The sequence below is a fragment of the Chelon labrosus genome, assembly GCF_963514085.1.
Source record: "Chelon labrosus genome assembly, chromosome: 10".
Lineage (NCBI taxonomy): Eukaryota > Metazoa > Chordata > Actinopteri > Mugiliformes > Mugilidae > Chelon > Chelon labrosus.
In genome coordinates this window covers 3,714,368-3,729,972 of record NC_140360.1, presented here as the reverse complement: position 1 = coordinate 3,729,972, position 15,605 = coordinate 3,714,368, and the positions used below count along the sequence as shown (strand labels likewise).

Genomic DNA, 15,605 nt, shown 5'->3' with positions numbered 1-15,605 from the left:
GTGGACGAGAGGGCGTGTGGCGACGCTGGGAGAGGAGAGTGAGGGTGGAGCCGGGCCTGTGGTCCGTGTGGAGACAGTTTTATGGCTCCCGCTTGCCGCCGAGAGCCGCTAAAAATATCACACAGGTCGTTTTTAACCGGCTACAGTTCACTTATTCTTCCTCTCCTTGAATAAATTCTGTATCTTCAGCATCAATGTTTTTTTGGAAAGAAAATTCATAATCATGTAGAATTTAAATGTGGCCCCATTTGCGCAGAATATTATGAAATCATTAAAAAAAAACTCTAATGTTATGTAACCAGTCCTCTAAAGGAGAAACTCATATGTCTGTGAAGGTTCATGGTTTATCCAAAAAGTGTTTAAGAAAGGCAACTGGACTTGTAGAGTTTTTTGAGAAGACTCATCTGAGTAGCTTCTTCAGTTCTAGGGGAAACTTGCTTGACTTGTTTCTGTTAACGACCTGAGACCGGAGAAACTCATATGACCTGGGCCTGGGTCTGCATGATTGTTAAAGGAAAAGAGTAAGTCTTTTAATCTTTACCAGCAGCCTTCACTTTAGAACAGAGGAGCTCGGTCTTGATCATTTACCCTTTGCTGTGGAATGGGAGGGAGTTACTCATTCAAAGAATGCCAAGGTCAATGAAACTGCTTCAGATTAAAAAAACAAAAAAGAAAACCGGAAGCCTAAACTTCAGCTGCCTGACGACCTGTTTCTGTTGGGCCGCGCCGCTGCAGCGTATTTTTAGCAGGCGGCAATCATCTGAGTCCTCTGGGTGTACAGCTCGCAACTTTCTGGTCACCGAGTTCTTCTGGTGAGTTTCCACGGAAACCAGACGCATGAGTCACTCGACGGGTTCGGCCAATTCGGGGCTCGAGCCTTGTATTTCCAGCTCGCTCCTACCCTACCCCCTACCCTCCCGCCCCTACATTGCAGGACTGGAAAATGAAAGCAGGCACAGTTCTGTTCTTACTTAACCTGGCCTCTGCGCCTCCTTGGCCTCCTTTAGATCTCTGCTCCTTTTTTTATCTCTTGTCATCAGGAATTCATTTTCAGTTTCATTCTTCTTCAAGTATTTTTTTCTCTCTACTCCTTGTTCTATTCCAAGCACACTGGCGCTCTTGCAGCTCCAAACCCTGGCGAACTTTACAGCAGCAACTGTTGCCATGTATTCTCTTTTCCCAGAAGTTGACCCATTATTTGTAAGTTTTACCAATCTGTCGTGTTTGTGATGCTACGAGAAGCCAACCGGGTCTTTTTGGGTGAGCCGCTCTGGGGTTTTGATTGGAGGTTTCGATGTGAACACTTCCTGTGAGCGGTTTATGTAGCATGACGAGTTTATTGGGCCAATTAGAGAGAGCGCTTAGTGCAGCTTCATCAACTTCACTAAGTTTTATGTTCTTAGTCTTGCCACTGCTCCCGGTACTTTAATCTCGCTGTCCTCAAGTCCTCCTCAGCACACACGGACACACCCTTTCTCCTTCCAGCGCCGCGTCCCCCTCCACCCGTACCCCACCTCTTTCGCTCCCACTGGTAAGAGACCCGGCGAATTGGGAGCGCCGCATGACTTACTCACGCTCGGCACACCCTCCAGATGTGTGGGGCTGAAGGAAACATCCAGAATGCATGCATTTGTTTTTTTTTACTACAAAAAGGGAGTAAGAAATGAAACAGGCCTCCGACCTGCCACCACTGACTCATGCGTCAACGCTTGGAGAAAGTTCTGAATGAACTTCCAGCTCACACAGTTTATCTTAAACCACGATAGCTGCTGTTAGCTCTTCGCAGGCTTCGCTCGTTAAATAAAAGCCTGAGCCTGAAGGGGAAGTTCAGGACTTTCTATAGAGCGGCTGATGCAATGCGCTTGCAACAGAAATATGTAGAGTTCGTCTTTAAAATGGAACATTTAATCGCTACAGATCTGCATCACTTTGATTCGTAGGTTTTTGCTGATCTCAGCTGCACAGAAAAGCCCTACACTGTAGTTATATTTGATTTAATTGCTGGTTAAAAGGTTCCAACTATTTTCTAAGTTTGTCTAGGATACTGCTTATAAGTCCTCTTTCTGGTGAAGACATGCTGGCTTTTAACTACGCACATACCGCTTAAGTCGATCTATGTTTACACAAATTAACAGCGGATTTACGGCGGGGATGGGAGGGGGGAAAGGTTTTGATGGCTCTTTTACAGCCCACATTGCCCACATCTGTAAGGTGTGCCATTGCCACTATCACAAATATGTTTTACTTCATAACTGATATGGGATCGGTGCCATAAGTCAATATGGGAACTTGCAAACATAAGCGGAAGCAAACATGAGGCAGCTCTGTTTGTCCATGATGGAAAATACCAGGATAGGTGAGTGAGGACGCTGGTGATGAGTCTGCATCATCCACCAGTCATCAGTCACCTGACCTGGAGGAGCAATTTTGTTCCACTGAGTCCAATATTTTAATCTTGTTGTATATCCTTTATGACAATAATGGATTATTTCATATATATGAATAATACACCCATCAGCCACAACATTATGACCACTGACAGGAGAAGTCAATAACACTGACCATCTTGTGACAGTTCATTATTCTGCTCGGAAATTTTGGACCTGGCATTCATTGGTGTTAATGTTCCTCAGACATGTAGCACCCACCTAGACCAGACCAGACACCCCCACCCCATAGCAATGACACTCCTTGATGGCAGCAGCCATCCCCAGCAGGATGCAGCCTGACACAGACACACACACAAAAACACTAAACAACTAAAAAAAAATAAAAAATGAAGAACAGCACAAGGTGTTGACCTGGCCTCCAAATTCACTAGATCCCAAACTGATCAAATATCTGTGGGATGATCCACTGAGGCCCCTCCCCTCACAGGCCCCCCACTAACAGAGGCCCTCTGAGGGATTTTAGGCATGCAGTTTGGACATGCGCGTTATCTGTTCTATCTCCTTCTGTCATCTCCACCATCTATCCTTTTTTCTTCCTGAAATTCCTTCCCTTTCTCCGGTCTGTCTGCCCATCTCCTTTCAGCGAGGCCAAGGCATGAAGCGCTTGGCTGCAAGGGGACGACGGAGCCTTCCAACAACATGCTCGGCATGTCACGGAAGACAGATTTGCGACCTCCCTCGTCACAGCAGTTGGTTGGCGAGGCCGGTACGACCTGCCACCGCGTGCGCTTTGCGCAACAGCAGCTGCAGCTGCAGGGCAGTGGAAAAGTGTCTCAAATTAGGAAACTCTTGTTGGGAAAGCAGTCAGGATTAAAATCTGACAGGAAGATAAATGGAGCTGTCGCTGGAATTCTGCCATTCTGTATCTCCAAAAACCGTGATGTTATGATGTGAAGTATACACTGTGCAGTCGTCACCGTAATTATAGAAATGAGGCCATTGCCTTTAAGTTAGGCCAAAGGAGATTAGCTTGTATCAGTCAGCGTGCATGAATCTGACTAATGTGAATGTAAATAAACAGAATGGGACAGGGGCATGGGAATAGAAGTATTCTGCCTGCCACAGGACAGGGTTAATGAACTGCAGGTCAATTCTCAGAAGTTGAAAGAATTCCCCCCACTCGCTGCAGAAAAGGACGTGCGGGAAGACAATGGTGGGAGTCCAGACATCCGTCAGTGCGTGTGTGCATGTGAATGAAGTTGTCTCACACGTGCATCTGCGGTGAAAGTTAAAGTTGTGTTTTTATGCGTCAAACCGTGAAGCCGGTTTCTGCGCCTGTGTTAAATTAGCACACGACAGGAATCTGCAACCGATCTCCGAGTATAAAAGAATTCACGTCAGCAAGCAGATGGTTAGCTTAGCTTAGCATCTAGACTGGTAGGACGTACACTGTACACGCTGTGTGGGACTGTTTCAGTATTTGAGTATCTGCAGTATCTGACATGTATGAAACTTTGCAGAGTTCACAACACTGGACCAAAAAATAGACATTTTTATCCTTATTTTTTTCTATAAATGAGAAAAAGATCCCCTTTAAAGTCTGTATGCTAAGCTAAGCTAACAGCTGGTTGCATCTTAAATTGAACGTACAAGCATGGGAGTCTCTTCATCTAACTTTGGACAAAAATGCAAATTTAGTCATATTTCCCAAAAGGCTTTAACCATATATTTAAAGCACTTAAGAAGTAGAAATGTGAATGCATAATGCTGATGGTAGGCTAGTGCGCGCTTTATTCCTCAACAGAAAGCAAAAGAAAAACGAGCGAGATGCATGGTATTTTTTGTTCATTTATTTTGCCTGATGTTTTTTTTTTTTTTTTTTTTCTGGTGGAGGAGTTTCTAAGCTACAATATTTTCCATTGACTGGACGTCCTTGTTCTCTGACACCACTTTGCCGTCCACTATCGTCTGAGTGACCGTCACCACTTTGGTCTGGACCTTCTTGGGATCGACTGCATCCTCCAGTCTGGTAAAAAGAAAACGAAAGAGTAAAAATCACATTTTAGTCATGCTTTATGTGCTGGAATCAGAGCCTTTGTTTGCATCATTTTTGCCTATTCATTAAAAGATCCAGTGTCCACATGCTAAAATTCAGCAGTTGAAATGTAACCGATGGCAACAGGAATGCAGATGAGTCACTTTTACTTTCCATATCAGTGTTGGTCCATGTTTGCATGAAGCTAATTTAAATCAAATTTGCAAATGTCCCCTTGGTTTGAACAACGCCCTTCTTTTAGCTCACAATGTTGAACGTTGACTGTTTGCAAAGCGAAAGTACAACCGGCGCTTTTGTTCCTCCTCTCCACATGCTCACCTCAGCTCTCCGTCCAGCAGCCTCCTGTACTCGGCGATCTCGGCCTCCAGCTTCACTTTGATGTTGAGCAGGTTCTCGTACTCTCTGGAGTTGTTCTGGATCTCGGCGCGGATCTGAGTCAGCTCCTCCTGCAGCTTCATGATGATCACGTTGTACTTCTCCACCTCCATGTTGTAGCGTGCCTCAACGTCACGCAGGGTGGCCTCCAGGGACTCTTTCTGAAAAGTGGTGGAAAAAATGAATTCAGCAGAGGGAGGGGGGTGTTTTTATTTTCATCTTGCCGAGAGTTAGACGGGAAGATTGATACCTGTCATGCCTGTATGATTAATATAATTATTCACTGCTTAGCTTATCTTAGCCTAGGTTAGTTTAGCATAAAAGACATGTGGAGAAAACTAGCTAAAATCCAAATCCATCTGCCAGCACCTTCAGAGCTCACGATTACGCCTGAAACACCACATCCTGTCTGCGTCACACTTCAGTATCTAATCAGATATAAAATGTAAATTATTAATAAACTACAGACATACTGGTAACTGGCCTTAAATCTCCTTTGGACAGGGCTAAGCTAAGCTAACTCCCTCCAGGCTGGTGGGTATTTAAGTGTAAAAGACAAACAATTCCCTCGAAGTATAGCACTTTTGAAACTCTTTACTTTACTGAGAGCTAAAGCTTCGATTTCGAATTACAAACAATGTTGACGAGAGCTGAGTTTGCTAAATGATGTAACCTGTCGCAAAGGTTCTTACCATGCTATGAGCAGACTGCAGTTCAATTTCCAGTGCCTGATATCTCCTCCTAGTTTCTGACAGTAGAGTGGTGGACTCCTTGAGAGCTGTGGAGCTTTCAGTGACTTGGACCTGGACCTCTGTGATCTGGAAACAAGATCAAATACAGTAAATAAAAATAGTTCTTAAAGTGTCACATATGGGCAAATTCCCAGCTGAATTCTGCTTTACCTGGGCTTCATGCCATGCTTTGAGCTCCTCCTGGTTCTTCTGCGTTATCCTCTCATACTTGGCCCTCATTTCCTCCATGATCCTGGCCAGGTCCTGGCCTTTAGGAGCGTCGACATCCACCTGAACACCAGCCTGGGTGATCTGGGCACGCAGTTCAGCAACATCCTGTTGAGGAGGAAATAGTCAGGGAGTAATTTCCTGAGCAAGGTTATCCTGTGTAAAAGAGGTTAAGGAACAGATCGCCACAATGCTGATTGGATTGTGGCTTTTCTCTTTGAACTGTGAAGTTGTCCTTCATTAGCATTACACCAAATTCTCTCATGGTTATACAAATAATTTCTAAACAACTAATGCCCCTCACTGTCATGTGGTTCTTCTTCAGGTTGATCAACTCTTCCTTCAGAGATTCGATGTCGCCCTCCAGGTGCAGGCGAATGACGTTTGTGTCATCCAGAAGCTTCCTCAGTCTGCCGACGTCACCCTCCACCGTCTGCCGCATGGCCATCTCATACTCCATCCTAACGGCACACAACTTTACGTCAGATATGCTCATGCTAGACGTAGGGTGGGTTTCATCGGACACGCAACTCACTTGACTCTGAAGTCGTCTGAAGCCAGGCTTGCATTGTCGACAGCGGTGGCGAGCTGGGAGTTTCCCTTGGTCATGTCATGGATCTGAAAGACGCAAAACCATTTTGGTTATCTTCAGCCTGCAGGAATGTGCTCTTCCACAATCATTTCAATGGAGAGCAAGGTGCAGATTTCACTTAGATGAACTAATTTGTTGAAAATCCTGGTTATCTGTCAGGTGCTAAATCTCATGACTTGACGTGTCCATAGAGATAAGAGTCAGGCAATAAATGTTGGGAAATCAGTCTAGTACAGAGACACTTTGTGTTGCAGGAGGTAAGATAATAAAACAGTGAAGTGATTCGGACTGGAATTTTGATTTTGGTTAAACTAGAGACTTCTTTATGCACCACTTTTCTTAAATTCTTGCATTGTAATTGATTCATCGGCTCACCCTTTCTCTCAGCTCTGTGATGATGGCATGGTACTTGCTGAAGTCCTTCCCCTCCATCGGACCTCTCTTCTCGATGGCCTCCTTGATCTTGATCTCCAGCTGGCTGTTGGCCTTCTCCAGGTTCCGCACCGTCTCCAGGTAGCTGGCCAGGCGGTCGTTCAGGCTCTGCATGGCGACCTTTTCGTTGGCAATATTCATGGAGCCCGAAGTGGACCCGGAGGACACGGACAGGCTGCTGTAGCCGCCGCCGTAGCCGCCGCCACCGCCGTAGCCGCTGCCGCTGCCGTAGCTGCTGCCCAAGCCTCCGCCCAAGCTGCTGCCGATGCGCGTGCCATGGCTGATGGTGGAGATCCTGGTCCCGCGGCCGCCAGCCCCTCCGCTGACGCTGTGGGCGTAAGACCTGGGACCGGTTCCCATTTGTGTGCTGTAACCAAAAGTTTGAGAACTCTGCCTTCTCATCAGGGGCTCCATGGCTGAAAGAAGTGTGGTGATCAATCACAGGAAGAGACGGCACAGAGGAGTGAGCGAGACTGAGAGTGGAGGCTCTGGGGTCTTATATAGGACACCGAGAGGCAATATTCCTTCCAAACACTCCTCTCCTATCTATATTACAGTTTTACCTTTATCCTTCCTGTTTAGACTTTGTCCCACCAACACCCACTGCCACCCACCATGTGTAAAATGCAAAAAGGTGTGCTGACAATTTCAGTGTGATAGACAGTAGTAAATAAACTGTGTCTATGGTAACTTTATATGGTCAACAGTTAAATGGACAAGGCTGGTGGTGTTGTATGGTTGCCTTGTTAGAAAACGCTATGAAATCCAAGTAAATAAGACATTTTAATGAACCACACTGGGTTACATATTATCATCATGAACATGAGCACTGTAGTTTAAGTGAACATCTTATTCTGGTGCAGGAAATGTGTATTTATTCATGCTGTAGTAAATAGCACTGATGTGTCATATCAAGAGACATACTTGCTAGGTTAATTGGTTTGTTGCTATGTGTTTGCCCTGTGATAGACTGGTGTCCAAGTATCACCACACCCCTCGCCCACTGACAGCTTGGGATAGGCTCCAGTCCAGCCATGACCCTCCAGAGGGCAAGCAATTAAAGATAATGAATGAATGAACCAAGATAATCCTTAAAAGGCGCATGATTTATTCCCGTTTGAGTCATGTTTGCCTAACGCTGCAGTGCGTACCTGATTCAGGAAATGATTTTGCATTTGTATAAACAAAACCACTTTTTAAAATGTATTCCCTCAAGTAGATAGGACAACGTTGGACGCAGATTATATTACTAAGAAGAAAAACTTTACAACAACAAGTTATAACGCCAATTCTAAGTCAATGTATGACTCAAGACGCTGAACAATCGCCCGTAAATTTATTGGTTTCTAATTGCTGCATGAGCCTTGTGATAGACTGCCGACCTGTCCATGGTGTACCCCGCCTCTCCCAGAGGACAAGGGGTTACAGAAAATGAATGAATGAATAAATAATTGCTGCATATGTTTGCACATTTTTCCACTTTGAGCTATGTACTATTGGTCTCTTACAGGACTAATGTCGTTTCTAACTCTGTAGGGATTGTAGTTGGACACTTACAGTAAAATTAAGAGTTAACAAAGCTAAACCATTACCGTGAATAATGTAATCCTTATTACACCATACCTCTCAGAGACCTAATCAAGTTAAGTGCTCCTTCCATTGTTGACAGCAGGGTTCATTCATTGTGTTTGGCAGTAAAAGCAGTAATCACCGCCACCTCCAGCTCTCATTGTGCGCCCCTTTTGTCTTTTATCAGTTTATAATAATGCCCTCAAACAAGACACAGTGCTCAAATACGATTTATCAAACAGCCTTTATTCAAATGTCAGAACGTCACAGCGCAGCAGGCGGAGCCAAACGGACAGGAAGAAAACCAAGGACGATGAAATATAACGCTTTATTTTATTTGCAGTTGATTGGACTACTCTTTCGCCCTCTTTGAAATATTTAATGTCGTCAATTGGTTTGGCACTGAAAAAAAAAATAAAAATCTTACGCTTCGCCAATTCTTAACTTTTTGTAAACACCTTCACGTTGACGTACAAACACATAAATAAACGATGATGAAATAAATAACAGATGATTCGATTTTCGCCTGTTCCAGTTTGTTTATCGGCCTGCTGGGGAGCTGTGTGCTCGGGAAGTCAAACTAACGGCGGAGAGAGTTGAGGGCCTGATGGTTAGTGAGCTATGACTGAGGAGGAAGTAACATTTGGCCAATGGATGCAGGTGTTATGACTGAGAGACGGTGGCCGTTGGGAGTTTGGCTTCTTCTCGTATTTAAAGGTTCTTGGTCTCTGTGCTGGAGGAAACCACCTTGCCGTCCACCAGCGTCTGTGTGACGGTCATCACTTTGGTCTTCACCGTTTTCTGGTCCTCCAGTGCGTCCTGGATCCTGAATGAAAACACGAAGATCAGATTAACTTCTGCAGATTTCTAAACGTTGATCTTTGCATCTTCATCAAGTGCGAGATGCAACGATAGTTAGATGACCACTCACCTGAAGTCCTCGCCGTCCAACAGACGTCTGTATGTGGCGATCTCGGCCTCCAGCTTCATCTTGGTGTTGAGCAGGGCCTCGTAGTCCTGTGTCTGCACCTGGATGTTGTTACGCAGCTGCGTGAGCTCCGCCTCCAGACCCATGATGACGTTGTTGAGAGACTCGATCTCCATGTTGTAGCGCATCTCCGTGTCCCTCAGTGTGCCCTCCAGAGAGAGTTTCTGCAAGCGGGTTTGGGAGAGCAACGGGTTAAATTTTCACAGGCGATGACAGGCCCATAGCGACGGGTCACCAGAGTGTAAAGCTTGTGTCAACAAAGTAGATGTGAGCGGCTTGAAGTGAGAGTGCTGAGCAGGGCAGGGAGTTCAGATAATATGTGGGAAATGAAGTGTGCGCTGACTGAGTGCTTCTCACCAGGCTCCTCTGTGACTCCAGGTCAATCTCCATAGACTGTAACTGTCGGCGTAGGTCGTTCACCTCTGTCTGGGCGCCCTTCAGGGCCTCTGTGTTCTGGATCACTTGGGTCTGCACTTCTGTTATCTAAAGTGGTGATTCAGACAAAAAAAAGCAATGTAAATCTATCATTTGAGACTTGAATTCAGAGGAGGACATCGTCGTTCAAAGCTTCTCATTAGTCATGTACCTGAGTTTCGTGCCATGCTTTGAGTTCTTCCTGGTTCTTCTGTGCCATCTTTTCATACTTGGCCCTAATTTCTGCCATGATCTGAGCCAGGTCCTGGCCCTTAGGAGCGTCGACGTCCACGTGGACTCCGGACTGGGCGATCTGGTTGCGAAGCTCCATAACCTCCTGAAGGAGCAAAGAACCAAAAGAGGAACATCAGGAGTGATATCCTTGGTTTGAAAGAGGAGTAAAGGAAGCCATCTATGTCTGTCAAACTGGAAAAATGCTTGGGTCTCATGGGTCATTAGAGTAGTATTTACTGGAGAAAGAGGATAGGGTCAAACAGTCTCCTCCCACGACAGGAAACTATCTGGTTGTTAACAGACACTAGTCATGCAAGTTTCTGATGAAGCTACTTGGACGATTTGTCTTCAAGTAACTCTACAAGTCCGGTTGCCTTTCTTTGGCGTTTTTGGACAACCTATACAGGAATCAGTGACCTTCTCATCTGACCTAACTGTGTGAAAGGGGAAAAATGAAATAATCGTTTTCAAATGTATAGCGTTTCAGAACCATGACCCAGCTATGACTCCTAGCGTCTCCCAACCATAATGACACACTGTGGCCGGGTAAATACACAGAGGAGTGTGTTTGGGTCCCTTAACACTTAATTTAATATTTTCCTCAGTAAACAAATGGTTGTGTTTTGGCTTAATGCGCTCAAATCATAGTCATTTGAATTCTTTGGTGTTTACTCTCTTGCCAAATACGGATGGGAGCCGGTTTTTACGACGAGGCTTCCCACAGAATTCACATGTGGATATTTCAGATTTCTCAGCAAACCCCCTTCTCTCTCTCTCTCTCTCTCTCTCTCTCTCTCTCTCTCTCTCTCTCTCTCTCTCTCTCTCCCCACTGACGATTTCTCATGGCCTGTTTTTTCGAGAACGCCCTATTCAGGATGCGCCGGCTGCAGTCGTGGCGGCGAAGATGAGCGGGATTATCGGGATGGGCTTGTTGGCTAAAGGTGTGGGTGTTTGCTTGAACAATTGCCAGAGGTGTTTCAAATTTAGAATTTATTGGCATTTGTTGAAAGCAGGCGTAAAAGTGTCAACAGTGAAGAAGCATGAATGCAAGCTTTGACTTTGATGTGCAAAACCGGAACCCGATGTTAGTGTTGCGGCAGGTGATTGAGATCTTAAATCAACAACCAAAATGACTTTTGCATTCTGGGTTTAGTCCTTGTTTTGGTCAATGGGTTGAGGTGGGCGGGACTTCACGTCCACAGATCTCTGGCAGACTTTGGTTTTTATGTTATGTTATGTTACATATCGAATTTTTAAACGGACCTATATGGTTTTCAAGCAAGTTTTCAGTTTTCAAACTCACATTTTCGTGGTTCTTCTTGAGGTGGATGAGCTCCTCCTTCAGGGACTCGATCTCGCTCTCCAGGTTCATGCGGCTCATGTTGGTGTCGTCGATGAGTTTCCTCAGGCCGACGATGTCTGCCTCCACGGACTGACGGATGGCCAGCTCGGACTCGTATCTAAACGGCACAGGGTCATCACAGTGAGGACATCTTTCCATTCACAGAGATTCAGCTAACTAAGCCTAACTGGAAATCTACTCGCCAGAACTCATTAGTTGGTCAGCATTTAATGTTCTGCACTTGCCGCGACATTTGGTTTACGACAAGCCTCATCATTAGTTACAATGCAAAAGGTGATGATTTACGACTACAAGACAAATGACAAATGTCTCTTCAGATCGTGACACTGTGTATTCATCCTGCTACTTGTTCGGCAGTGAAAACAGGGTGGGCCCCTCAGCTGTCTGGGTTAATGTTTTACAGCCTAGGCGGCACAGTAGGCGGGTCTTACTTCACTCTGAAGTCATCGGCAGCCAGGCGAGCGTTGTCGATGTTGAGGACCAGGCGGGCGTTGTCGGTGGTGGCATCGAACACCTAGAATGGGTTTAAGAAAAAAAAAAAGTTGTTTGGACCGTAAACTTGGACTAGGGGGCAGCATAGGCAACTAACACCTGTGAAACACTTACACTAAAGGCAGATTATTTGAAATTTATCTCATCGAGTAAGTAACCTTTGACGGTAAATTGGCATTTTGAGAAATTTTAGTTAAGCCTTGCAAACAGCTTGCCGGCTGTTTTTTGAAAGTAAGAAAATAAATTTGGCTTCTCTTTGTTGCCCCCTGTGGCAATAAGTGGTAATTGCAGGTGTGTTATTATGCACCTCTCTTTTCAGGGATCCAAACAATATCACCTGTGTGATGTCGCCAATCACCTGAATCTTAGCCCCGCCCACTGTCCTACTAGTATCACGCGCCCAGACACAGAGTGTCATAATACTGTAAATAAAACGACTTTGAAACCATTATACCTGTGTATCTTGTACTTAATCACCATTTTGATTACTCCTCTCGTAATAAAAACTGACTCAGCAGATGTTTATAGGAATGAAAATGAAAATGAGGTTGCCACTTTTAACTACTGACCTTTAAGTGGCCGACTCTAGGCGAGGCTAGCAGTTCCTTCCTGCTTTTCACAAGTAATGTACCGGGCAAGTTTTTAAATACTGGAAAAACACCACAAACTATAGCACTGCTTCAAACGCCTGCTTCAAATAAAAGAAATAATGCAAGTACAATTGAGCACTGTGCCAGATGGCTGCAATATTTGCTTTTGCAGGCACGGCGCTGCCGATAAGGACTGGGGCGAATGGCAAGGGAGGAATCCAGGTGGCGAAGTCCACTAGCCAATCAGAGGCTGCCAGGCAGCTGCTGCCCTGTTGCTGCTTAGGAACAGGATCTATCCTGTCAGCAGGTGATTTGCATGGGGACGATGGTGATGGTGGTTGTGCTGGTGGTGTGCTTGTGTGTGTGTGTGTGTGTGTGCGCGTGCTCGGTCATGTGATTGTGTTTGCATGGGTGGTTGCCTTTGCAGCAAGAGTCTGTGTTTTCTCAAGTGGGGGCTGAGGCGGAGGGTATTTGAGAGATTTTCTGCTTCACACGGAAAGAAAAAAAAAAGTGTCTCTTTGACCCTCGGCTGTTAGCAGAATAAACTGAACCTAATTTCATATTTGTTGTTATGCAATGACAAGGCGTGGGAAATAGACGCAAACTCCCCTCTCGGGCCGTGTTTTGCTTCACATTTTGTCAGTTTCAGAGCTCGCTGACCTTGATGCTTCTAGCTGTTCCCCTCCTACGATGAAAAAAATGTCTGCGTGCAAATTTTTTCACAGTGAAAAAAAAAAAGTTGCCCAGTGATGAACTCTTATCGCAGACACGCACGCACACACACTTAGGCAGAAATGCTGCATTGCAGAAAAGCAAAGAGCAGTTTTAAAATTTGGAACCTGATGACTTTCTTGATGAAGTTTACGTAATGACTTTACGTTACATATGTTCCTATTGTCTGACTAATAGCTCCAAACAGGAAAAAGGCAGTTAAGATCATGATGAAGGGACCTGTTACGGTCTGTGAAGTCCCTGGACGCCCCTAATTTTTGTTTGCCTTTGTTTTCCTGTCTCTGTGACCCATGCTCCCGTCAGACATTCCTCCTCCATACTGTTTCCGGTCCAACCCCCCCACCCCAGCCCCTAGCGTAACGTTGCTGAGGACTAGCAGGAACCCCCTCTGTTACCCTGATGGGGTGACATTTAGGTCACCCCATCATCTGAACACGTTTGCAGTTTAAAATACCTTCAGGTATTTGTGAATTGAGCTTTCAAACAGCTCAAACAACAGTTCACATCTTCTCAAAACTTTTATCATCTCACAACATCTCAGCCTGCATTTCGTCTTTCACTTTACTCGTTCAACAAACCTCCCTCCCTCCATTAAACTTCCCCTCCACATGCTTCTTTGTCAGCCCTTAATAAATCAACATGTGCATATTCCCCTGTCTACCCTCGCCATCCTCCCCTTATCCCTCTCCTCACCTTCCTCCTCAGGTCGTCCAGGGTGGCCTGGTACTTGCTGTAGTCTCTGAAGTCTGGGCCGCTCTTCTCCAGGGCCTCCTTGATCTTAATCTCCAGCTTGTGGTTGGCCTGCTCCAGGTTCCTCACCGTCTCCAGGTAGTTGGCAAGGCGGTCGTTCAGGTTCTGCATGGCAAACTTCTCGTTGCCCATGATGTTGGCGGTGTCGCCGCTCACCTGGACGCTGCTGGAGAAGCCCCCGGCCGACCCGGAGCCCAGCCCCAGCCCCATCCCCATCCCCATCCCCATCCCGGATCCCAGGCCGCTGCGGACGGTGGAGGAGACACTGATGCGGGACCCGCCGGCCCCACCATGAATGCTGGAAGCCCTGTAGACGGGAGCAGATGTGCGGGTCAGTGACACGGCAGGGGCCCTGGTGCCGGTGGAGGAGCGCACAGAGTATGTAGTTTGCCTGGAAGTTTTCATTTTTGTCTGCAGTGTGAGACTCGGTCAGAGAGACTGTGAGTGAGTGAGTGAGAGAGAGAGAGAGATCGAGGAGAGGCACCGGCTGGGCAGGCAGAAATTGGAGCTCACAGACACAAGGCAGGAGGAGAGGGAAGCTGTTAAACTTTATAAACCTTGTGGGCCCTCAGGTCCGCCCCTCACCACTCCCCCTGTCGCCTCCCTCTTTTCCACCGACCAAACCGCAGGGCTGCTCAGAGCAAGCCTTTGTCCTTCACAACCCTCCTGAGTTGGGGAATTTACTGGAATTCAATAACCTGGAGATTCAGTAGAATTAATAAAAAAATAAAACTAGAAGGTTCTCAGTCGTCCAGTTCATCATAGTATGTTTTACTGGACATTAAACTTGGACTTTTAGACTATTTTAGCTTCTTCTTACTTCTACCAGAAATTCCCCTGAGTATACTAAGAATGATTCATTAGAATTATGCGTTCTTGTGTAATATTACACCTACACTTCCAGTTAATAACAGCAGCCTTTAGTCTGACAGCAACACTTTACTGTTATTTGGATTTTTGTGTTGACTCTTACAACACGGTGGGCGAGGTTCACTTTAATCCCAATCATGGTCAACAAAAGCTTCATAGACATTTTTTCACACCCACACTTGCATTGACTCCCCCCCCCCCCCCCACCCTTTGTTATTACATATTTGGGCGCCCACATCAATGAGGATTGCTTTTGATTTCGCCACCGCGGGTGGGGTGAGTCCAGCGAATGTCACACCTGGAGGAGCGGGATGTCTCACCCACGTGTCATCCGAGGCCAGAGTTGACTGTGTCACCGGTGGGGGGAGGGGTATGTCGTCTGGTTTTCCCATCATGAGCGTATTCACAAGGCACGGAAAAAAAGAACAGAAGTATCCGCTGGTTTCCACTACATCTGCATATCTGAAATAGCACTTCATGCCTGTCATAATATGCTGCGAACACAACGCTGGAGTGTTTTAAAGCCTTGATACCTAATATACCTGGAGCAAAAAAAAATTAAATAAATAATAAAGAATCAGATAAGAGATTTGGATGCCTTAGATAGCTCCAGATGTTATGTGAGGCACACTGTGTTATCTGTCCTGCGTTGCCGGATGTGTGTCTGATTGTCCCCCTCCCATAAAGGATATGGTCAAACAAAGGAACCATTCCGCAGCCTGTTCAGCAGACATGTGGGAACAATGACTTTTCTACACCAATAAACATAATCCGGGGGCACCCCTGCTGTTTTTTAGTT

General features: G+C 45.8%; 1 protein-coding gene across 1 annotated transcript; it reads right to left on the bottom strand.

Annotated features, from left to right (window-relative positions):
* Positions 1 to 4,289: 4,289 nt before the first annotated feature.
* krt18a.1 (keratin 18a, tandem duplicate 1) lies at positions 4,290 to 14,469 on the bottom strand (the record flags this gene model as incomplete). Its single annotated transcript, XM_084554325.1, has 14 exons — positions 13,880 to 14,469; positions 11,804 to 11,886; positions 11,313 to 11,469; positions 9,948 to 10,112; positions 9,719 to 9,844; positions 9,305 to 9,525; positions 9,087 to 9,199; positions 6,748 to 7,220; positions 6,316 to 6,398; positions 6,085 to 6,241; positions 5,724 to 5,888; positions 5,514 to 5,639; positions 4,765 to 4,982; positions 4,290 to 4,416 (listed from the first exon to the last, which is right to left on the bottom strand). The coding sequence occupies exons 1-14, from the start codon at positions 14,339 to 14,341 to the stop codon at positions 4,290 to 4,292; spliced, it is 2,676 nt and encodes an 891-aa protein (XP_084410451.1). The 5' UTR covers positions 14,342 to 14,469.
* Positions 14,470 to 15,605: the final 1,136 nt, after the last annotated feature.